This window comes from Ambystoma mexicanum, chromosome 3p, assembly GCF_040938575.1.
Source record: "Ambystoma mexicanum isolate Mex_15411 chromosome 3p, UKY_AmexF1_1, whole genome shotgun sequence".
Classification (NCBI taxonomy): Eukaryota; Metazoa; Chordata; class Amphibia; order Caudata; family Ambystomatidae; genus Ambystoma; species Ambystoma mexicanum.
The window spans coordinates 1044064078-1044088995 of NC_090925.1; the positions used below are offsets into that span (position 1 = coordinate 1044064078).

A 24918-nucleotide genomic window follows, 5' to 3' on the forward strand; every position below is an offset into this window, starting at 1 on the left:
TTATTTCAATGAGGAGGTGCTTATATAGGGCTTGCAAGGAAAACAGCATAGTGAGAGGCCACAACAACGTCATCCACATTTCTTTATTGTGAGGGTAATGTGATGCTTAGTCACTGCACAAATGTAGATAGATACAGCTCCACCAACCTTTGCCTAATAGTTTCCCAAATTGTCAGAGAGTTATTTTTATAAAGCAAAGTTACATTTAGCTAAGGGTAGCAATAAGAAATTTCTTGAACTTTTGGTTGGATTTTTGCTAGATTGAGACAAACATGTTCGATGTGGGAATAAGGGATACATTACACAATTAGTTGTAATGCAATAGTGTTTGTATCATCGATCAGATAATTTCTGTTGTTTCTCCATTTAATATGTTCGGAATATCAATATGTTTTTGTATTTGGTGTTGATTGCTTGGTGCAATAGAAAATCACAAAGAAAAAAGAGACAACATGTACAGATGGTCAATGGAAAGGTAAGGCTAAGGTGTGAGAATTTGTTCAGAAGTAGACATCACTCTGCAAATGGAGAGCAGAGACAAAGGAAGCAATGAGGTTACAAGAAGGGAAGGCAAAAGACTTGAGTAGGTCGAGAAGGCTTATATTAAATACTAAATTGTTGAATACTTACCACGTCCAAGACAAACAAGGATTGACAAGAAGTATCTGGCATGGAGGCAAACACCTCTGTCTTTGCACGCATTGTCACTGACCCTTTATTCTTCTTCAAGGTCACCTTTGGAGGACTGGGTACTTTCAATTTAATAACCAGTGGTCTTGGGTCTGGGTACATCAAACCGACCTTCATTGAGAGACCAAAATATGTACAAAGGATATCAGTGAAGCATGAAAATACAATGTTTATTAGCATAATCCTCAATGCGACAAATCCTTTCACATTCCCTCACTCTATTGTCCCCATTCCATTTCTTTCTTCTTCAGATTTACTCATTTGCAATTGTCATCTGAAGAGAATGTTGCTGTTGTGGTGATTAGGTTTCTATACTTTTTTTGTAGCCCATTCTCTTTTACGCAGCTCAGCGGGTACCTACAGTGCCCATTGATCTATGACCATGGCACCTTAGGCTCTGGAATGATCCTGCTAGCCATAATACGCAAGCTATAGTCACTAGCGTGTCACAATAACAAGGACAATCTCTGGAACCCTTGAACTGAGAGACTGTGCTAGTACTGTACAATAAACAATCCCAACATTAACGTACGTGAGTGACTGGGATAATGTGACAAATGTAACCACTTCACGCGAAATTCAAGAATTTGCAACACTCTTGCAATAGGATGAACAATATTATCCTTTTTGAAATAGTATGTCCCTCATCACTAAAGTTGCTAAGTCAAGATAGCAGAACATGTGGGAGCCATAATGTTAATGTTAAATGCTGTTGATGCTAGAATGTTGCATCTGTTTAGTAGAAATGAATAGGGTAATACATGCTCCCTTAATCATGGTCTTTGTCGGGTTATACTCTGAGGAAGTAAAGTGAATTAGTTGGCCAATAAACAGCTTCTGCCCCACCTGTATACCTTGTTCTGCTTGTTCAATAGAGGAACAAACATCTGCCCAAATGATGACAAATGTACAAAATTGGTCATAACGATATCCAATCCACATGCAGTCTGTAGTGGCTTAGTGCCTTCAAATGGCTTGTGCGGGGGCACCAGCACAATGGGCCTCATAACAACTCTGGTGGTAGCCATGCCCTTATTGAAGGCACTGCTGCTGCCGGAGTTGCATTTTTTCCGGCACCCACGAATGGGCAAGAACCCGGTCATGCCGAGCTTGGCGGACCCGGTAATTGTGCATTTTCGGGTGCCGGAATGAAGGGCGTCCCGATCCCCATTCTGCCCCATACAGCTGAATGGGGATGGGGACGTCTGAACCACCGGAAAATTCAGAGTTGTGCCAGTGCATCCGACGTGCTCTGCTCGCGGGTGCCATTACACCGCCAGGAAAAACCTGGTGGGTGAAACGAAACCCGCGAGCAGAGCACGTAGTATGGCGGTCCGGGAACTACGGTACCAGCATGTTTACCGGTACCGTAGTTCCCGGACCGCCATGGTTGTAATGAGGCCCAATATCTAGAAATAAAACAGCTCAGACCCAGTGCTGTTATATGCTATTTTCAATTATGTATTTTTTTCTGCATCCGCATATTTCATCAGCATAACCACACATATACTTGGCAACGAATGGGACATAATGAGACTCATGTGTACATACCTTTGGAACCAAAGCACTAAGGACTGCTGTGGATAAAGGTGGCAGGCTTGGGAGCTGTAAGTAAAGAAATAATGTCATGTCGGGAAAGCTATGTGCAGAGTTACCCCCCCTATTTTCTTCATTATTTCATAAACCCATCTCACTGGAGACTATGTTCCCTAATTAGAGAGCGGTGCTAGGAGGTTACAACTTTATTCCGCAACTCCTCACTATTTCTTACTGATTGTGGATCCCCTGCTTCTTCCTACCTGTTTCCTTGCACCTTCCTCCATCCCCAAATCTAAAAGCAGACATTTCTTCACAAAAAAGAGATGCGCGGTAAACGCTGGATTAAGCTTGCCACCAGCTCTTGGATTCTCCATATCATAAAGGAGTGCCTCCCTGAGCCATTGTCAGGTTACAGATTGTGATTTAGGCATAGTGTCATAATCTGTGTGGGATTGATTATGGCTATTAGTGTTGTGGTGAAGGGCGGTGATGTCACTGACATTCTAGGTGGAATGTTGGTGTAGGTTTGATTGAAGGTTCTACTGATGGCAGTTAGACCTAAGATACTGGACCAGATGGATGTCCCAGTGCTTTCTCTACTTACTAACTAAAAGAATAAAACCTACATGTAAACTACTTACCTTCTGGTGTTCCTGATTGGTAAAGGAGGCTTAGTTTATGTCACTGGCGACGAGGATGGTCCTGCTGGGAAGGGGCAGTAGGTGAGGAGCGCTGCCTTCCAGGGTGACATCCATCCAGCAACAAGGAGCTGCAGGCTGGGCGGTGCAGTGGGGTCCAATACAGTGGTCCAGGTCGGGGACCCGGAAGGTCCAGAGTCCAGGCGGTGCCAGGGGAGGTGGCCCAGCGCCTGGAAGGTCCAGATTCCTGCTGGCGCCCGGGCTGAGGTGGCCCAGAGTCCAGGCGGTGCCAGGGGAGGTGGCCCAGCACCTGAAAGGTCCAGATTCCAGCCGGCACCCGGGCTGAGGTGGCCCAGTGCCTGGGGGGTCCAGAATCCAGGCGGCGCCCGGGCTGAATGGGCCCGGTGCATGGAGGGTCCAGGGTCCAGGTGGCGCCGGGGCTAATGTGGATACGGATGGTGCTGCTGTGGAGGGGGCAGCTGAAGGACTGTGACATCGCCCTCCAGCGATGACATCCCGCCCGGTGCGTTGCTGACCGGATATTCGGCCGCGTCCGGTGTTGGCGGTGAAGAAGTGTCCCGTGACTGCAGTGGGGTATCCATTGCCCCTGACACGTGGAGAGTGAGCGGTGGCTGGTCGTGTTCGGTGCCCTTGGTCCTGGTGGGCTGTCTTGGGTTGAGGCAGCTGGGGTGCGCAGGACTGGAGAGCGGATTGGGAGTTCCTCTCTATTTTGCCTGGAGTTGTCAGAGGCGGTTGAACTGGGTTCCGCTAGGCCCGGTAAGGTTGTCGGGTCGTTGGTGGATGTGACACTGACGGCTTTTGGTTCCTGTGTTCACTAGGGGGAGCTGCTGTGAGCGACCGTAGGCAGGAAGACAGCGTTCGGTGCCTCCTAGGTCGTGTGCCCCTGCGTCCTCCAGGGGGAGCTGCAGTGCGCGACCGCAGGCAGGAAGACAGCGTACGGTGCCTCCAAGGCCGTGTGCTCCTGCGTCCACCAGGGGGAGCTGCGGTGCGCGACTGTTGGCAGGAAGAGAGCCAGCGTGTTGTATGCAGTGAACTGCATTGTTGGGCCTCTCACAGGGAGAAAAATGGGGAGTGCACGGCTGCAGGGGAACAGCATCGTGGAGTGCATGGTGGAGTATGTTGGAGATCTTTTCCCCAGGATACTAGATGACGTTATGGTGATGTCGGCAGGGGGTGGGCCGGCATCAGTGGGCGGAGGACGGGCGTTCCAGCGGGCCCATCTGGAACACAAAGTCTTATTGGAATGCAAACTTGAAAGCCTGTCTAGCGGGTGGTTTGGTTTTGTCTGGGTTATCTAAGGGGACAGTGTGGGGCAGTGAGGTGCTGTCCGGTTGTTGTAGGGGCAGTTGGGAGCTGTCTGGTGTTGTCGGGACCGTCAGATGCAGTCTGGTTGTTTTAGGGGCAGTCAGGTGCTGTCTAGTGTGTAGGGTTAGTGAGGTGTTTTTTGGATGCTGTTCACTTGCTGGTAGGTGGGGTAGCGAGGTGTTGTGGGTTGTTTTAGGGGTAGTGAGGTGCTGCCTGGGAGTAGAGGGGGCAGTGAGGTGCTGTCCATCAGGCAGTGTGGTGCTGTTTGGTTGTTTTTAGGGACAGTCAGGTGCTGTTGGTTGTCGGTTGGGCAGTGAGGTGCTGTTGTTGATTTAAGGTTTATTTAGGTGCTGTATAGGGCCTGGTTAGGAATAGTTAGTGTTGTTATGGCGGTACTAAGGGTTATGAGATGTTATCTATGTTTTGGGTAAGGGCAGTTAGGTGCTGTCTGGTTATTCAAGGGGCTGCCAGAGCTTGTTTCTAGGTTAAGGGGCAGCCAGATGATGTTGGTCATAAGTTTTATTTTTGGGTTCCAGCTGTGTGTTGTCAAAATTTACAGATTATGGGTTAGAAGTGTGGGTGGTACAAGGGCTCAGCTGGGAGCTGTCCGGAGATGTTATGAGCCATTTAGTGCGGAATATTTATTGGTGGTGTTCATCCATCCTCATGGTGGGTGATGTCACGGGGTTGTGATGTGTCAGTCCAAGGGAGGGAGACATATGTCATGACCTGTTCTGGGCCCGATTATGGTTATTAGTATTGGGTTGGTTTAGAGAGGGACATATATGTCATAATCTGTGTGGGATGGGTTATTGCTAGGTGTGTTGTATTGGTTGAAGAGAAGGACATATGTCATAATCTGTGTGGGATTGATTATGGCTATTAGTGTTGTGGTGAAGGGCGGTGATGTCACTGACATTCTAGGTGGAATGTTGGTGTGGGGATGTCACTGGGACTCTAGGTGGAATGTTGGTGTAGGTTTGATTGAAGGTTCTACTGATGGCAGTTAGACCTAAGATACTGGACCAGATGGATGTCCCAGTGCTTTCTCTACTTACTAACTAAAATAATAAAACCTACATGTAAACTACTTACCTTCTGGTGTTCCTGATTGGTGAAGGAGGCTTAGTTTATGTCACATAGCCAGATTAATGCGTGGTGCATTACCTCTTTGCACAAAGTAACTCAACCCACATCCTTGGTACCCTGAAATGCAACGTGTTGTTTTAAGGCCATCTCTCCCTTGTGTGTCTACCATAACAGAGGTGAGTCTACTGTACTTTGATGGTATCTCATGCAAATGCTCTATTAGCATTTTGCATGATTTTTAACTACCTTGTCTCTCATTCTCACTTTGCTTTACTTACATCTCCATCATTGATCACAACATCAAGGAGACCGTCTTTCTGAAGGGCAGCAAGCACACATCCCAGGAAATTAGTTGATAGCCCAAGCTGTGAGCTGGATGCATCTGCCATCGGAGGCATCACAATTGGCTTAACGTTGCCTAGAGGATAATCTATGAGGCCTCCTCCAACGGTGCTCACCAGAGCCTAGAGAAAATAAGGCATTCATGTGTTAATGGATGCATTTATCTATTTATTTATTTGATTGAGTTTATTTATGTTTAATGCATGTGCTCGCAAAGTGGCAGCATGGCCCAAATGCCCATCAAAGTTTGCAGAACTTATTAGTAGACATGCCATGGACCAAATTATGAGTTTGTTGATAATGCTAAAGCAATGGGGTCCCCTTTTATTTTTACCTCATGCAGTACTTTCTATATTGCCCATGCAGTAAATATCTCATGCAAGCCCCCCAACATAGAATTAGGATGTACTTGATTAACATGTTGCATTTAAAATACCACTAGATTTATTGGTAGCACCATACTCATAATGATGCTGTACACAATGGATAGTGTGCACACAACCATGCATTATACCTATATTTCAAATCACTGAGCGGTTCTGTGACCAAATAGAGAGACAAGTTCCTTTATAAGGTCACACAACTATGAGTTGAATATCAATATTCAATGTTATGAATAGAAGGTAGCATTTAATTCCGTTTAATAGATGGTCACACCAGCCTCCCATGTAATACAAGTGACCTCCTCGCTCCGATGCACAACATCTTATAGCCATTGGCATGAAGTAAAAATGCTGGGTTGGTACGCTACCAAGCACACACTCTCTGGCCAGCCTCCCTTGGCCCTCCTCCTACCCCTACTTGTGAGGCTAAGAATCTCTGGGTCATCTTCGATTCCACACTCTCCTTCTCCGCACACATCTATAATCTCTGAAAAGTCAAACTTCCTAGTGCACTTCCTTAGAGGTACTCTGCCTTTCCTCTCCTTCCCTCAGAAGCTCACTGTCTCCCAAGCTCTGGTTCTCTCTAAGTTGAACTACTGTAACAGCCTCTTTCTAAATATACCTGCTTCCTCTCTTTGCCCTTTACAACTAATCCAGAACAGGACTGCAAGACTTGTCCTTGGCCTCAAGTCCTGGGACTGTATCTCTCCAGCTCTGAAATCCCTTCACCGGCTTCCAGTGGATGCAAGGATTACATTTAAAAGTCTCTGCATTGTCCACAAGGTTTTCTGGGGCCTGGATCCAAAATACCTTCAACTATCCCTCTGTAAATAACTCCTGTCTGAGCCCTTCCCTCCTCTACTTCTAACTCCTTCATGGTCGGTCGTTTTTCAAAGAAACGAGCTGAGGCAGATCTCTCTCTTCGGCTGGGGCCTCCCTTTGGAACAACCTCTCGTCCACCTTGAAACTTCAGGAGACCATCTCGGGTTCGGGAAGCACCTCAAGACCTTCCTCTTCGCTTCTGCTTTTGGCCCTCTACTCCCCTGCTGATCTGCTTCTCTCTCTGCATCGTGCACCTGGCCACCCTCTGTCCGCCGGGCCTAGGTACCTGCTCACTCTGCCTCCTTCCTGCACTGCCTGCGGGCCACCCCTGGCACTGGGATCTGTATCTGTACCCATACAGTCCCCCATTCTTCTTCTGCACTTATTAGATATACCATATCTGACTAATCAAGCCCTTGCCACTTGGTGGCTGCACTACCACTTTTCACTGCATTTATTTATTTATTTATTTATTTGTTTCACTTAATATTTATACTGTTCTCTCCTCTGGTCCACACTTCCCACTTCTCCCCCTTCCTCACACTTTCCCCCTTTTCCTTTTCCATGCACTTGCATGTTCTAAATGTCACTGGGCCTAGTAAGATTGTTTATTTTGTTCTCCCTTGTTCCCCTCCCTTTTCTTGGTCGCGCTCTGAAACCCTTGTGTATGAGCGCGATATAAATAAAACATCATATCATATCATTTGCAATTTCTTCCCAAAAATATTTCAAGCAGTTCAGTAAAATGCATTTTACAGACAGCGTCTGTATTAGACTCTTCGGAGCTGCAGCAACGCACAAAATAAACCACTATTATGTACATCTCTTTACCAACTAATGGATTGTAAATTGTCAGAAAACTTCAGCTCTGAATAATGAAATCTGAAAGGGTAATTATGCCTTTATTAACAAGTTTTTCATAGCTGCCAGGATGCTTAGAGAACTGCCTTAAACTCACCTTGCTTGCTCTGTCAGCAGGCAGTATGATATCACAACTCAAATATAATACGTTATTATTTGGGGAAGTAATGTAATTTTCTAAATACTTATGGGTAGTGATTTTACCAATAGTCTGGAATATGAAAATCACATATAGGTTTTAGCATAGATATTACATAGATTGTATAATATATAATCTATAACAGAAGGCAAAGACATGCACATCTAGTCCATTGCTCTTAACATAACAACATATGAAGTATATAAGCCTGCTATGGAGGAGGGAACCATGCGTAATGCATTAAAAAATGTAACCTTTGATTCCAAGATGGAGTCTAAGTTAAATGTATTCTGTGAACACACATGAACATTTGACTTCAAGCTTAAAGAGAAGCCCATTTCTGAGCACAATGTGTGTTTGCTGGAGCCATGGAAATACAGCTTGTTTATGTGTTCAGACTAAGCTTGCTTCTCATTAGAAATCAGATTATTTACAAATACAGCTGTGAGATTCTACTGACGGTAAACTTCTCTGGAAAAATACTGGATTACATTTTGAGGGAAAGACATCACACAAAGAGCGAGTCATTTTTTACTTTCAACGACGGCTGGGCAGACTCAAGCAGACGTGCTTCCTTCAGCCTGTTCCCATTGGTGAATGACTCTCTTTCCTACCCTGGTGGGTTCCAGGGAAGGTTTGTAAGCGATGTGGAATGTTAGAGAAACATTAATGGCGATGTATTTCTGCTTAATTTCTATCCGTCTATTATTGTGGTAATCTTTAATTCCGATAATACAGATACCTGAGAAAGGTCTATTTCACAATCTACATGAAGTGTGAATGAATTCTTGTGTTCCAAGATAAAGCACATTGCCTTCCAGCCTTTTTTTAAGTGCAGAGGGGAACCGCTTAAGTAAAAAAAGATATCTTTAAATTACTGAGAAAACAGGAAGGCAAAACACCATGATTTGATTCCTTTGCCTGTAAAAGCTATGAGGGTTTAAGTAAACACTAATGACATGATAGAATTGGAAATGGCATAACATACTAAGTCATGATATAATAAGACATAACATGACAGAACAAGGTTAAATAAAAATAACTAGCAATTTGTACACAATCCAATAAAAATATAAAAACATCATGACCCTGTGAAATGGGCTAGTGCAATACCAGAGATCATCAGCAAGTGGGCAAAGTCTTACCCCCCAACCCCATCTGCCGCCCTTCCCCCTCGACTCCCCGATGGCTTAGTGTCATTACTGGGACTCCTAATAGGCACTTGACTACCCCTGAACTAACTTATACATTTTGTCATTCTTTTAGTGCTGGGCTGAGCAGTTTTGCCCAGCTAACAAACCTGTAAACAGGCGGAGGGTATTAGGGAGGGGAAAGAGGGGAATTGTGTTTTAATGCTTAATGTTTGTAGTATCCCCAGGGGGAGATTTGTGAGTCAGGAGGCCATTATAAACAAAACAATCCATGTTAAGGGGTGTGTCTCTGTTATTAGAGATTATATAACCTGTTGCAACTGGCAGCCTATGCAGTCTGGGCAGGATGATTATATCAAAGTGTTCTTGAAGGACAGCTGGTTAGTAGAGGGTCTGATGGCCATCAAGTATAGGACTTACCCTCTGCATGGCTCAAGGATAGCCCTGACACCTAACATTCCCCCTGTTAAAGATCAGGTGAAAAATACTGTAATGACTGACAGAGGGCGGGCTCTTGTAATTGACTTGTCAACTCTCATACGATTGGGTTGCCCCATTAGGCAGTCTGCCCCAGGATTGGATGGTGTAGACTGATCTTTATCTGGACCCACCTTGCCCCTGCCTGCAGCAGACAACTCAATCAAATTATTATCTTGGAACATAGCTGGCGTAAACAGATATCTTATAGATCCTAATTGGTGTAAATTCATTGACGACCACAATTCTATCTGTATGCAGGAGACATGGGCTTTAGAGCAGGTTAAGTTGCAAGGATATCAGTCTTTCTGCACAAACTCCAGAGGCTGATCAGATCCTTCTGTTTCATTTGTGTAATAGAACTAAAGAGAAAACTCTGTTATGCCTGATAGAGGTACTTCAGGGATGTGTACAGAAATGGGACAGTACTGCATCCAGCAATCTCCACTTCATAGTGGTGCGGTTTTTTAACCTTAATTTGGAGCCACACATGGACTTGGATGGAGTTGGGAGGACCAAGATGTAGCCTGGGGTATTCCACCAGTTATGAAAGGCTTTACCACTAGATCCAATCCCCGGGCACTTGACACTGCCTGGGTATTGAATGGGTTGGAGTTAAGGGACTGTAATGGGCCCGGCGGACAGAGGATGGCCAGGTGTACGGTGCAGAGAGAGAGAAGCAGATCAGTAGGGGAGTAGAGGGCCAAAAGCAGAAGCGAAGAGGAAGGTCTTGAGGTGCTTCCCGAACCCGAGATGGTCTCCTGAAGTCTCAAGATGGACGAGAGGTTGTTCCAAAGGGTGGTCCCAGCTGAAGAGAGAGATCTGCCTCAGCTCGTTTCTTTGAAAAACGACCGACCCTGAAGGAGTTAGAAGTAGAGGAGCGAAGGGCTCGAGACAGGAGTTATTTACAGAGGGATAGTTGAAGGTATTTTTGGGCTGTTTGGAATAATCAGCCTGCTAAAGCCGCCTAAACATGTTCCCTGTGCTCTTCACGGATAGACAATGTGTTAATTCTAGCATGTGCCAGTTGAAGAATTTTGTAGTCCTTGGTCACCAAGATAGCGTTCATAAACCTCTCATTGCTACTTTCGTGTTTGGAGCCAAAGTGGGGACACGGGTACCCACTGAAGTGATCAAAATACCATTGGGGGGCCGCTCTCTTTGATCTGTTAAATGGTCTAAGCTGGTAAACCAGGATAAAATCGCTATAGTTTATGGCGCTGTTTTGGGTGACATTGAAAATGTATGTAAGTGTAATCATACTGAGTGGGAAATAATCTCGGATTTTGACCGTTTGCTAAAAGGAATCTAATCAGTGGCGACAATCCATGAGACCATAATTAAAGAACGAGCAAGGAGGAAAGAAGAATGGTTCGCCGAGGAATGTGGTGATGCTCAGAATAGGCTTATTCTCTTAACTGAAATCAAACGATGGAATAAATATGGCCCTCCTCCAAGCCCTTAGAAACAACTACAAGCGTGCTAGTCAAAAAGAAAAAAAAGAAGTTCATGAATAGCAGGTTGGCTGATATGCTGAGGGCTTTTAGAACAGGATATTCAGTAACCTCTTGGGGGCTTGTGACTGATATAGAACTAGAGGGAAATATTATGATTCAGGCTTGTATCGGCCCCAAGATGTGGACCAAGCACTTGGTGCTCTGTACAGGGATATTATTGGTAACCCCTCCCTGAATCATGATTTACAACCCATCCCAGGATCTTTGTTATTGCAGGGTGGTCAGAGCGTTAGATTCTCTTTGGGGGAAATCATTGAAGCCATAAAATTACAAAAATGGGCAAGTGCCTGTCCCAGACAAAATACTGATAGGTTAGCTTAAGGATGGTTTCAAGGTTTGGGCTCCAATACTAACACCCTTTTTTAAAGCTCTAATCTCGTTCAACATAGTTCATGACTCCTGGAGCAAAGCTGAGATAGTTCTAGTATAAAAAAGTCACGGGTGTCCATCCAATTATCGGCCAATATCACTCTTGGACGCTGCTTGGAAGATCTGTGCAAAGGCATTGCTAAAACATATCCAGGGATGGGTAGATACAGTTGGGTTGAAAAGCCATGTCTAGGCAGGGTTTCAAGCTGGAAAAAGCACATTGGACCAGAGGTTTAGGCTTTTCCTGATAGCACATGGTAGTGACGAACACTCGGCTTTATACAATCTTTGTAGATTTGAGGGCTGCAAATGATTGAGTTCCAAGAAGGTCTTTGTGGCAGGCTCCTACGGACAAAAATATCCAAGGTCATTTATTGAAACCTGTGAAACTACTTTACATGAATAACCAAGCAGTACTTCAATGAGGTCTTTCTGGGTTAGTGTCCAGATCCATTGAGGTTGCAAAGGGAGTAAGGCAGAGGTGTGTTTTAGCCCCGCTTCTGTTTAGCATTTATATTTGAAGAGTTGGAAAGTCATTGTTTAGACCCCAGAGTATGGGCCCCAATAGGATTCCAGCCCTTTTCTCTGCAGCCGATGCTGACCTACTATATACCACTCCTGTAGGCCTTAGTGCTTCACTAGGAATCTTCTCTGAAAAATGCAAGGATATGGGGCTGGAAATAAATGCAGGCACGACCAAGTCTATGGTTTTTAGACCAAGGTATTCCAAGTGTTTTGCTTTCCACATAAGTGTGGAAGATTATGAACTTGAGCAAGTCTCTCAATATGATTATTTAGACATTCGGTTTGTGGATACCTGTACATGGGTCGGCCAGATAATGAAAGCTAATGCCATTCTGAAGAAAAACGGCAAGGTGTGAAAAATTACATGTGGAGGCCCAGTGACTCCAGCCCCCAAGGTTTATAAACATCAGGCAAAATCGGTGGCCCTGTATGGAGCCGATATATGGGGCTATGTAAACACACAATGCCTAGTGATGACGGAAAATAAATTCTTAATATGTCCTTTGTTGCTCCTGCAAAGTGTCCCCAGAGCTCTCACTCAGATAGTATGTGATCTGAGGCCAATCCGTGTTGAGGTAGTCTTAAGATCTCTGTTTTATTGGGTTAGGATTTGGGGATGAGCAAGCCTGTGTAAATACCAAGAGGCCCTGGCCCATGTTATTCTTCAGGGTGGGGGACGTTCGATCCGCTGCCTGCGCCATGTTAAACAATGGCTTATGTTAGACTTGGCCTGCCTGTGGGATACTCCTGTTCTTATCTCAGTGAAATCAAAATTCTGGGTTAAAGTAGAAGCTGATATCTAAAAATGAAAATGGTAAATTCTTGCACAAATCTGACTCTGGGTTTGCAGTAATTGGCCTGTAAGACTGAGTTTGTTTTGGAAGGTATCTTTATGCCATTTCTCCAATGTTTGCACGTAGAATTTCGGTTAGGATGTTTGAAGGACCGTACGTTTACAAGTTGTTGGAATAGTTTTTCAGGTAGTAGCGGCTTGATTTGCGGTGCTGAAGAGGAGTCAATAGGGCACTTTATGCTCTTGTTTGATGGACTGAAACTTTTGAGGATGAAATATCGCAAACCTTTCTTCGACGTTCACTGCAATTGTTAGAGGTAGAGCGAATGCAAATCAACAGCGGTCCAAGATGTGACTTTCTATGTGGCCAAAGACATCCAACGAACTTGGCTTAAGAGGACTCATTATTCAAGCAGCGCACGGAAGTAACTAGCAATCATCTGTTAACTGTTGCGTAGGTGCTAATTATGTTTTATACCTAATTTCTGCTTTTATTGAACTTATCTTTTTTAAATCTGTCATATCTTGGATGTTTTATTATTTTAAATGTTGCCTTGTATTTTGTTGTTTATCCTCATTGTTGTACATGGTGTATTTATGTGTTTTTTAACCTGTAGATTTTACATTGACTAAAGGATATGATGATGAAAAATAATAACAAAGGAGTAGAGTTGCGTTCCAGAGATAAAGAGGGTAATGGTTCATTCCTCACACAAAATGAATGCCGTCTGATTAATACTAAAAGAGTTAATCGGGTGATGGACATACAAAGATCAGGCGTTAGCTGACAGACATGGGAAGGCTGAAAGTCAGAATTGGTGCTTCTTTGGTTGTGGGATTTGGTATTTTTTATTTCTAGTGAAAGGTTATCAGGAACAGCCTAGCCAGCCAGGTGGAGGAGTAGCAGTAAATTCTGAAGTGCGCCTCTGACTACAACTCCCACTCGCATTACCAGGTAAAGTTAGCTGTTGGATCTCATGGGAGTAGTAGTGCAAAACATTGAGAAACCTGGAGGTTGTAGACCACTAGCCTAGGAAATCAGCTCCCAGAAGAGAGCGGTACATGATAATATTAATGTCACAGCCTTGCAGAAGAGAAGACGTTGTTAGGAAGCTTGACACTTTCACAGATGCAGATAGGAGTGAACCATTGTGTTAACAGGTAATAATTGTGGGGGAAGTTAAAGTCAATAGAAACGAAATGGATATTGTGAAGTGGTGTATCTCTCAGGCCTGAGAATTTAGTAGAAGGTAATTTAGGTTTAAAAGGTTTGAGGGTTCCTTGACAGCACGGTGGCACACATTTCTACCAATATTTTGCTTTTCAGGGAGTGCTGGTGGGATTCTGGATGTAACAATGGAAAATAGGTGAATAAACCCTGGTAGTTCTGCAATTTGTACTTTGCAATTAAAATCTATATATACACAAAATATAAAAGCTGGCCTCCCCTTATCCCCCTCCATGTCAAATGTATGCTAACAGTTTCTAAGCTGATGTTTTCCCTCACCCATGACTTTCTGTTCTCTAATCAATACTGGCCTAATTTCTGGCCCCCATACTCAAGGTACCTTGACTTGCAACTCCAGTTCTGGAGCTGTGCTCCCACTATTGACGTAGGCCTCTTAGACCCCTCAATTCTTTCCTACTGAAATCTATTGCACCATTTACGCCATTCTCTCCAATCAGCATCCTGTCCCAAATGTGTCTCTTTAACAATGGGTTCTGCAGCAGAACTGTCTTCTTGGCCTTATCTGCCTACAAGAAAAGGCATAGCCTTTTTTTTGTACATACCAATTTTACTTTGTTGCTAGATAGTTATAATGATTCTTACCTCCCTATTACTCTGGGAATTTCCCTTGGGATGGTCTCCCTTTCATCTCACTAGTTCTATGTAATGTTATTCGTATTGTGGTTAAAGGACAACAATTAATAAATCCATTAATTCCTACCAATGCCTTCGTGGAGGGTGGGCTGGGAAGTTGGTCTGAAAAAGCTGAGTTGGGCTGATATCTATATGACTTTCCCCACAATACTACATTGGTTTGAATTTACAGTATACAAAGACGGGCACACACTCTTGTTCACCCTCCAACGCTTGCAGGTTCTGCTGGTGAGCACAGTGATTCATTGGCACACTGGTCACAACCCCATAGTAGTGCATTCAATATATACTTGTCCTTTATGTTGTACAAAGCCCTCTTCGTTGCCTCCTCATGACCACCTGGTATGCTGTGCTCTAAGGAAACCTTAGAACCTTAGGAAGCCTGCCAACACTAATGTTACAGTGTAAGAGTGGACCTACAATGTTATGCTGGGTTAACATTTTTCTTTTTATATGAGTTCTTTAAAATCCGTTGGAAACCGGATCCATTACGCTGATAAGCTTGAGTAACACTAGAGTACCTTTACTTTAAACACTTTTGTAACATCGATATAATTGCTGCAAATAATGTATCCCAAACATGGTTGGAGACAGCCACTTCAGAAATGATAATGCAAATTAAAATACTTGACATGGTCAACAAAAAAAAATAATGAACATTTACCTTTAGAAAAAAATATAAAACATAATTTCTTAAATGGCAACATTTTCTGAAAGGAAGTTTTAAAATAAAATAAATACTTAAAAAGTAAATAAAATGGGTACAATAGAATCAATTTATAAAACAACTTAGCAGGTCCTATGTTGGCCAGGGGCAAAATGGCGGAGAGAGTGCCAGTACATTACTGGTGCAGGAATGACAGGAGGGTGGGGGATTGTGAAAGAGTTAGGAGTTGTGACAGAACAGAAGGCATGGAGTCATCCACATTAAATACAATTTAAACAGGATACACTGAAGGAGAAATAGAGGAAGGGATGTAAAATGTCTAAAGGGGGAGAAACAAAATGTGTGAGGTGGAAAAAAGCAACCAGTCTGGGAATGTCAGAAAAGAGGGCGTGCATGGCTGCATTGAAAACAAATAAGAAAAAGAAAATAGGAGGGGGGAGCGAATGGATGGAATATGCTGGGCAGGTCAGATTGGAATCAGGTCATGTTGCATGAGACCAGAAGACAAAAAAACGTTAAGCTATGGAAAGTCAATTCACAGGAAGTCGACATTTGGCATTCTCGCTGCAGGATGTCCACTTTTGTAAATCGAATTTCCTGATATGAAACCAAATATTCTTGTGTGGCGTTTGCTAGAATGAGTAAGATATTATACATTTTAATGATCTTATTAAAACGATACCCCATCTAACATGTGTGCAACATTTCTGGTATAATGCAGATTGCAATAAAACAATTACAATTCTTGATACTATTGAAGTCTTAGTTATAATTGTTAATTATTATTCCATAGATGTAGAAATTGTAAATACTTCTTTTTGTTTCAGGCGGTTTATAGAAACGAACAAAGGCATATAGTTTTGATGATACGAATATAATAACAACACACATATTATCATTACTAATGCTAATATTACTCCCACTACAACTAATAATAATAAACATAGGCTATTGCTAAACAACTTACATTCACATCAAGCTCAATGAACTTTCCAGTTACTAATGGCAGAGCTGATACTGTATACTGGATGCTTCCAAGGATACCAAGAGGCACCATTGCTGCATAGAACAGAGAAGAAAAACCATGTACATGTGAATGGGACAAAAATACATTTTCACCGTTTTTGTACGTACTGAACAATAGCAGGGGACCTTGAAAAGTCTGGTTAGCACACATGCCCAAGACAAAAATACATTTCCACCGTTTTTGTAAGTACTGAACAATAGCAGGGGACCTTGAAAAGTCTGGTTAGCACACATGCCCAAATAAAATCACAAACTTTCCAGAAACACACAGACAATACATCCATCTGTCTAAAAAGCATAGAGCAGTTTACCGTGATCATTCTCAGTCGACGGGCTCCCACAAGTTTGCATATATGGAGAAAGTAATGCCTTACTTGTCAGTCTATGGAAACAGTGTGAGGATTTTCCAGGTGGCTGTCTGTGTGGATTTTCATTTACGAACAAGCAATCTGAGATTGGGAGGGATGCAGTAGGTATTTTAACTGCTCCTGCGGTACAATGTGCAACATTTTAAATGGACTTGATTGACCTGATACAAATTGAGCTTTGCAGTGGTTTGGGGGTTTGGCAATATTTTCTCATTTTGGGATGAGGTTGCAAAGTGAATCACACTTTCAGTCTTTATCCTAGGAAAGTATATTGGGGCTCATTATGAGTATGCCAGTAATATGGTGAAAATACTGGCGTGCCAGTATTACCGTTTCTGGCAAGGCGAGCGCCAGAATTACTAGTCCATGGGCGCACGCACATCCCCTTGCTGGAAATGATAATGCTGGTATTATCAGCGACAACAGCAATGTGCCAGAATTACTGGCAGATAAGTGCCAGTAATAGTGATACCGGCAACCAGACTGCTGGTAATACGGCACTGGAAATAGCATCACTGCCGGAACAGGAAGTCCGGTGGTGGCCATTTTAAAAACACAATCCACCCTGAATCCCCTTGTTCCTGCTACCATTCAGAAACAGAAGTGCTGCCCAAATATGTCACAGGAAAAAAGGTCCCAGGCACCAGATCCCGGCTCCGCAAGCCTACATTCTCAGAAGCGGAGCTTACCACATTGCCGTATGCGGTGGTATGGCATGCACATGAACTGTTCGGAGAAAGCAAGCACAGGAAGACCAGTGTGGAGAGAAAGTGTGCTATATGGACCAAAGTCACAGCACGGCTGACATGCGTGGGAACTGTCCCCTGCAGTACCAGAGATTGCAGAAAAAGGTGGGACGACCTGAAGGCAAAGGTCCGGAGCCTCATTGCCAAGAACAGGAGGGAGTGTGCTGTCACCGGAGGAGGCACAGTGGATCCCCTTTGCCTCATGATTTGGGAGGAGACAGCCAGCAGCATCCTGCACATGCCATTGAAGGCTGGAGCAGGGGCCCAAGGTGATGGCAGTATGTACAACTGCATGTACATGTGCACATAGTCCCTAATTGCATGTACCCACCAGCATAACTGCACAGAATGGGCATGTGAAATAGTTTGAAACATGTCAGGCACAGCAAATGGGCAGTGAGCACACACACACACACACACGTCAGGTGTTGCGGGGGGATGTACCAATGCACATGCAATGTTTCTGAAACGTGCATGCATGCACATGGACACATGAGAAGCACCCATGTGTGCCAAGATGGTCCATGTCAGAAAGTGATGCCCCACCACACACATGACAAAAACACATCTTGGTAGGCTAACAGTCAATGTGCACATGCATGCACTGGGTACACACTGAGCAGGCACTACCACCACCACCCTATACATGCATGAGCACCCATCAGAGCAATAGCACCTAAGTGATCCACCTGAAATGTTGAACTCTGGGACACACACATTGTGGCATGAGTGTAATGCAAGCCCACCGACATGTCCGCTAATCTACGTATTTCCCAAAATACACAAAAACATCAGTGAACCCCCAGAGAGACCCTGTGTGAATCCATTTTGGAACCAATTGGGCAATACCTAGATTTCTTTTTGAAACACCTAGCCAGAGACACTCCCACCTACCTGGCAGACACCTCTGATGTCATTAGAGCAATAGAACATTTACTGTTTGACACAGATGGTGACCTCCTAATGATGCTAGACGTAGAGTCCTTGTACTCTAATATTCCCCAGGGCGATTCCCTTGGAGTCATGAAAAAACAGACACAGATAAAGTACCTAGTGATTTGTTGATAGAACATTTAGAAATTGCCCTGACCAAAAACATTTTTAGGTTCAAGAACTCCTATTTCATTCAGATCAAAGGTACAGCGATGGGGGCTGTGTTTGCCCCTAATTATGCCACTTTATATATGTCGGATTTCGAGGAATGCAATATAATGGCTGACACCAATCCATTCAAACTGTACAAAAGATATATTGATGATATATTGATTATTTGGGATAGTACTAAAGGGGATCACAATGCCTTTTTTCAATGGTTAAATCACCTCAATCCTAATTTGAGATTTACTATACAGACAAGTAACAAAGAGATTTCATTCCTAGATCTACTTATTAAAGCGGAAGAAGGGGTCCTTTTTGTGGATCTATTTATAAAAGATTCAGCTTGTAATACGATATTACACAATGAAAGTGTCCACTCTCAGGCACTGAGATCGAATATCCCTTATGGACAATTTTTGAGAGCGCGTCGCAATTGCTCCAAATTAGAAGATTTTGTCAAACAATCAAGTGTCATCGAAGAAAGATTGAAAAATAGGGGATGCCACAGCAAATTACTAAAACAATCCAAGGACCGAGCAAGACATCAACATAGAGAGGAGCTACTGAAAAAAAGATCGCAAAAATAGCAACAGCAAAAGAATGAGGAATGACCAACTAGTTTGTGCTCTAACATTCAATACTCAGCACAGCAGAATTAAGAGAATTATAGCCAATCATTGGCATTTACTTCAACTAAATATTCCAGCCTTGCCCAAACTCATATATGTTTTTAAAAAGGGTAAGAATATCAAGAATTGGATTTCTAAAGGTGATAGAAATACAGCACAAGAAAAACAGACTAAAATAACCTCAGCATGGGGGATGGTGCCTATTTTAGGACACTACCCATGCAGCAGTTGCTGTAATTGTGCATCAACTACAGCTATTACCGCATTGTTATAAATAAGAGGAGTTGGACATTAAGGAATCATACTACATGTTTATGTACCAATGCCATCTATGTAATAATATGCCCCTGCAAGAAAGCATACATTGGGAAGACTTCCCAAGCAGTTAGACGAAGAATAACTGAACATCAATCAAAACTCAGGAGCAAACAAATGAATGCACCTTTAGCTGCACACTTTGTAGAATGTAGTCATAGCTGTGAAGGTTTAAAATGGTGGGCATTGGAAAAAGTGACAGGGACAGATGCAGCTAACACAGCCAGACTATCTCAAAAGGAGCAGTGGTGGCTTTACCAAACTCAGAGTTATTTGAAAAGCCTTAATCTACAAGAAGAGTTGATCCAATGCATTAGATAAAGGTATTTTAGACTCCTTTTTTGATACACCCATGACAAAAACATAGAGACAAAACATAAGTAAAACCGCTTTTCACTTAGGAAGAACAGCCTTTAGCTATATTAGGACAGGCAGAACCACCTTCCCTCATGAGTTCAGGTGACACATGCTTAGTGCATTTAGTCACATATTATTGTAATATGCCCTGGATAAAATTATAGAAACATAGGTCAACATATTGCATATTCAAAAGAATTGCCTATAGCAACATTGGCATAGGCAGAACCATCTGTTGAATAAATCTTGCATTTAAAAGAACAGCAAGATCGATATAGACTGAGACATCCGTCTTTTTTCCCAAATAATTTTGCAAAACCGGTTTCCACTTTATTTTTGTGGCCCTGAGTTCAGGTGGTAATTCATAAACACATTTAGTGCATTTACCTATATACCACTGTAATTTTACAAAAAAATTGCTCAGGTAGAGGCAGTTGTCAATACATTGAGATCGAAATGTGTATTTTCTATTTTTATGGTCATTGGATTCCGTTCAAAAGAATATAGGATTGAGATATAATTTGTTTGCAGTAAATGAGCAATTAAATGCCCATTCAGCATGATGATGGCGAGAGGATTGGGTTTATATTGAGATGTCCCTGCCATTTGTCATTTTTTTACTCCGTGTTTACGAATTCAAGACTTCAGTCCTCTTTCTATCTTCTTCTCGGCTTTTGAGTCGGTGAATATGAATGCAGGACTACAGTACTTTTTTGCTTTTCCCTCTATTCACAGGGGAGTTAACAAATAATAAAAAATTGCCCCTTTTGGCTCTTGACGGGTATGAGTCGGTGTCTACATGAACGCAGGTTTGACATCCGTACTCGTGAAGGCGAAAGAAGTAACCACTTAGAAAGCAATAGAGATGTGGACACATTGAAAAGGTAACTTTGGAACTTTTACATGGGCAGCAACAATAATATAAAGAACAGATAGATTGAAATGGCGGTTTGTTACTTTTATAGGTACAAGCCAAGACGCATACGCTAAACCGGGAGGCCAGCAGAAAATAGCCTGAGGACGATCGTAACAAATATAAATAGAAGACATTAAACATGGCGGTTCTAAAACGCATGAAGGTAAATAAGGATTGTATCACCGTTCTAAACTCCAGATTGAAGCTATAAAGATTGTAAATGTCTGTGTTCTTTTCTTTTTTGTTTCTGCAGTCGGATTAGATTTTAAAGCACAACCTGGCGGAAACAGAAACAGACTCAATAAAAAGGCCCACCATAAGAAAATTATTTCGGAAAGTTTTGCTTGAACTTACAAGGTAAATAATATTGACCAACAAGTACTGTAGTTCTTGGTCCAGAAACGAGTGAATATTTGACAGGCACATTTATATTTACTTTTATGCCAGATAAAACAACACAGCATGATCATTTTTGATTCCGAAAAAGTAAAAAGAAAAATAGAAAGAAACAGATTGAGTTTTCTGCTGCACAAATACCGAGGTAAATATTTGGGTATTCAACGGGTCATGCATATTGGATCAGCCTTTCTGTAATGGAGGCCAGACAAGGGTGCACTTTTTGAATGTTTTTAACGGTTTAGAGACAATGAAGCTCTTTTGTTTTCTGTTTTTTGTGTATAAATGATGAACTAAAAGCCAAGTTGGGGATGATCCTGCAGACTCTCTGAGGAAGGTTTGATAGGTGGAGATTTGACCTTTCTACTGTCACTTATTAAGCAACGGGTTCTAAGCATTAAAAATGTAATTAATAAGAAAAGATTGGCTCCTCCACTGTAAGGAAGCAATGAGGTTTGGTTTTGAGCATTAAGATGAAAGTTTGCTCCCCTAATTAAAGGAATTAGATTGAATGAGGAAACATGGGGTGAAGAGATATGAGCTGCAAAAAGGGTTTTAACAGAATGTTTTGTTTGTTTTTAGATTTGAAAATTAGAAATGTTCACATATCCTGAAGAAGACGTAGACAATTATCTGGAAGAAGTTTACTAAATACTGTTGAGTCGAAACTATTACATGTTGAAAGTCCTATGTGAAATGATGACAAAAATGTGGGACACCTATAGTTGATAAAGTTTATAATATGGACCATTAGTATTAGTGGATATATTACCATAAGCAAGAAAATTTGAAATTAAAAGAATTGGAACGGAAGCCTTATTTGCAAACTCTGGCTTCTGTTGATGAATTGTTTTAGAATGATGGAAGTGAGTGTTATGAATATAGTATAATGAATGAAAGAGAAACAGTAATAATGTTTTAATGGACTACTTTTGTACTGTTTTATATTAAATAAGAATGAAAAATAAAATAATGTTCGATTAGGACTGCAGCTCCTGTCTCTTTCCGTAGTTCTCTCTGAATCCACTGAGCACCATTTTTGTTTAATATACATTAGATGACTAACAACATGTCATTACATTTCAACAGGAACACAGTCCATGGACAGTGAAGAGGCCGGATCTTCGGCTGCTGCCACATCAACTGCCCCCACCCCTGCACAGGCCCAACCACTTGCCAGCAGGAGCAAGCAGCATGGCAGGGCTGCCAGGCTACCAGCACCATCTCCACCTAAACCTCCACCTACCAGCCAGGCAAGTGACACAACTGTCACTACAGCTTCTAGTATCATGCCACAGCCATCGTCTGTAGTGGCACACACTGTGACTGTCATAACAGTGGTACACAGACTAGAGGGAGCCAGCAGACCATCATCTCCATCATGTGGAGTGCAGCCCCTGGCACTTTGCGGCAGGGCCCATGTCCCTACCACAGAAGAGCTTAGTAGAGGAGTGTGATACAACACTCTGCTTCAGCCCGGCCCACTCACAAAGTCTGCACAGCCCACCACCACTGCCTGAGTACAGCTTGCACACAATATGTGTGAAGCTGGATGCCATTGAGAGGCAGCAGGCAGATATCCACACACTTGCAGGCCAGCAGCTGCAGGAAATGTAGGTGTTGTAGGACTGCCTGCAGGGGTGCACCCCCAGGGTTGCATGCTCACTCGACCATGCCACTGCAGCCATGGTGACACTGGGCAAAAGAGTGCGCAAGCACATAGATTCTTCCGTGGGCTCAGCAGAGTCACTGAACTAGGCCATTCAGCTGACCTTCCAGTACATCCGGGCCTAAACGTTCTAAGCCATCCACTACTCCTACCGCCATAGAAGGCCAAGCACCCCAAGGCACTGTTCACTGCGCCACCTCTCCACCAAAGAGAAGGAGCAGGCCTCCAAGGGTAAGAGGCCCAGGAAATGACATTTGGACACTGCAGGGGTAATTCTGAGGTTAGTTGTTTGGGGAGGATGTTCTGAGGGTTGGTTTGGGGACGGTCTTCTGAGGGTGGGTGTTTGGGAAAGGGTTTTCTGAGGGTGGGTGTTTGGGGAGGATGTTGTGAGGATGGGTTTTTGGGAAGAGGTGATGATGTTGTAGTGATGTTAGTTACATGATGCACATGGCAAGAATTTAAAGAAATGCACTTGAAGCAATGCCGGGACATTCCTTATTGAGTGCACGTTTTTAATGTGCCTAGTTTTCACTTTGGAAAGGTGCAAGGGGAGTGCAATTTGGTGTCCTCATTCAAAGAAGTTGTCAATGAGTTCATGGTGAGCCAGTTGCCCAAACCTGGCTTCTTCATGCTCAGCGAGTGCATGTGTGGCACCCGCAGCCAACATGTCATCATCCTCATGAGGGGGTGGGGGGTGGCATGCCAACTCCGGGGGCAGGGGAATGTTGCACTGGATGCATTAGTTGGGCAACATAGCACCTGCCAGCATTATCTGGCCCACCTTATCTGGCTTTTACATGAGCGCACCCCAGTCCGGTGTAGATATTAGAAGCAGGCTTTCCACAGACCAAAGGTATGCTCAATTGACAGCCTGCTGTGGAAATGGGCCTGGTTGTATGCCACCACCTGCAACGTCAGGTGAGTCCTCAGAAGAGTCATGAGCCACAGAAGATGTGGGTATCCAGAGTCACCTGCAAGGGGAATAGACATAGAAGTATATCATGGTGATCTCTGGAAGCATTGCCTGTTACAGCAGCATCCCAATTGACAGCCCATGCATGTAGTGGGATATTGCATTCTGGTACTTTTGTGTGGGCTTGCCTGTTGGGAAGCATGTCTTGGACATTCATTGTTGAATTGTGGGCCATGCCCTACTCCTGCAGGTCTCTGCCTGTCATGTGTTGGGTGGGCATATCAGTCTTGCATGTATGGGGCATGTATGGGGCATTGTAAGGGCATACAATCTCTGTGTGCACCCCCAGCCCATTGCATGTCACCTGTACTTCAAGTTTGGTTTTATGGTGCATGTACTCACCCAATATCCAAATCTGTGCCCTGCATGCCCCTCCATGTATGGTGGCAGTGTGCTGTTCGGAAGAACCATGGCATCATGGGTTGATCCGGGGAAACAGGCAGAGCAGTGAGCGATCGTGAGCTCAGTATCACAGGTAACCTGGACATTAAGTGAATGGATCTGCTTCCGATTCCTGTAGACTTTCTCTGAGGCCTTAGGTGCAACCAGCTCTACCTGCATAGAATCCAGAGCTGCCACCACATTGGGCATGCATGAAATGGCATGGAATTTGTTGTGTTCACCTGTTCTATGGTAGTGGGGAGTGCAATGTGCTGCCCCACATGCCGCAGAAGTTCACTCAGCACCTGACCCAGCACTTTGGAGAATTCAGCTGCCTCACGGTGTATTGGAATGTGCTTATGACAAGGAAGTGCAGGACCAACACCAGTTTCATCGATCCTGCTCCCTTTGTCTTCCTGGATCAGGTTGAGGAGATATGCAATGCTCTCCCTGTCAAGGCGGTACAGTGTGAGAATTTGCATGTCAGTGAGGGCCCATGTTGTGGTCCTTAAACGGGGTATGGCACACGCCTTGCATGGCGTCTCCCCTCGCAATCGCCATCCTCCTCCTCCTCTCTACTGCCTCTCGTTCCCTCTGGTGGCCCTTCAGCCCCAGCAACTCCATGTTTACCTGGAGCAGCTGCATGTCAATGCTGACTGCGATCAGTGGCAGCATGGTGGTGTAGGGAAGTGTGGTTGAGGGAGGTGTGGCCCTTTTGTACACTTCCAGGGTGAATTGGGTACACCTGGGTGCATTGGGTGCACCTGTGGCCTCATTTCCCACAGCTGTCTGGATTTACGACCTGCTTTCAGGTGGAGGTATCTCTGCCTTGCT

At 43.7% G+C, this 24918-nt stretch overlaps 1 protein-coding gene across 1 annotated transcript in view; it reads right to left on the bottom strand.

Moving 5' to 3' along the window:
* Positions 1-24918, bottom strand: part of LOC138580026 (BPI fold-containing family B member 4-like) — a 99042-nt gene that overhangs the window by 54800 nt on the left and 19324 nt on the right. The window contains exons 6-9 of the mRNA XM_069650256.1: positions 16178-16269; positions 5561-5746; positions 2242-2295; positions 631-801 (exon numbers count right to left, since the gene is read on the bottom strand). Coding sequence (XP_069506357.1) covers positions 631-801; positions 2242-2295; positions 5561-5746; positions 16178-16269 — 503 coding nt within the window. The remainder of the gene's footprint in view (positions 1-630; positions 802-2241; positions 2296-5560; positions 5747-16177; positions 16270-24918) is intronic.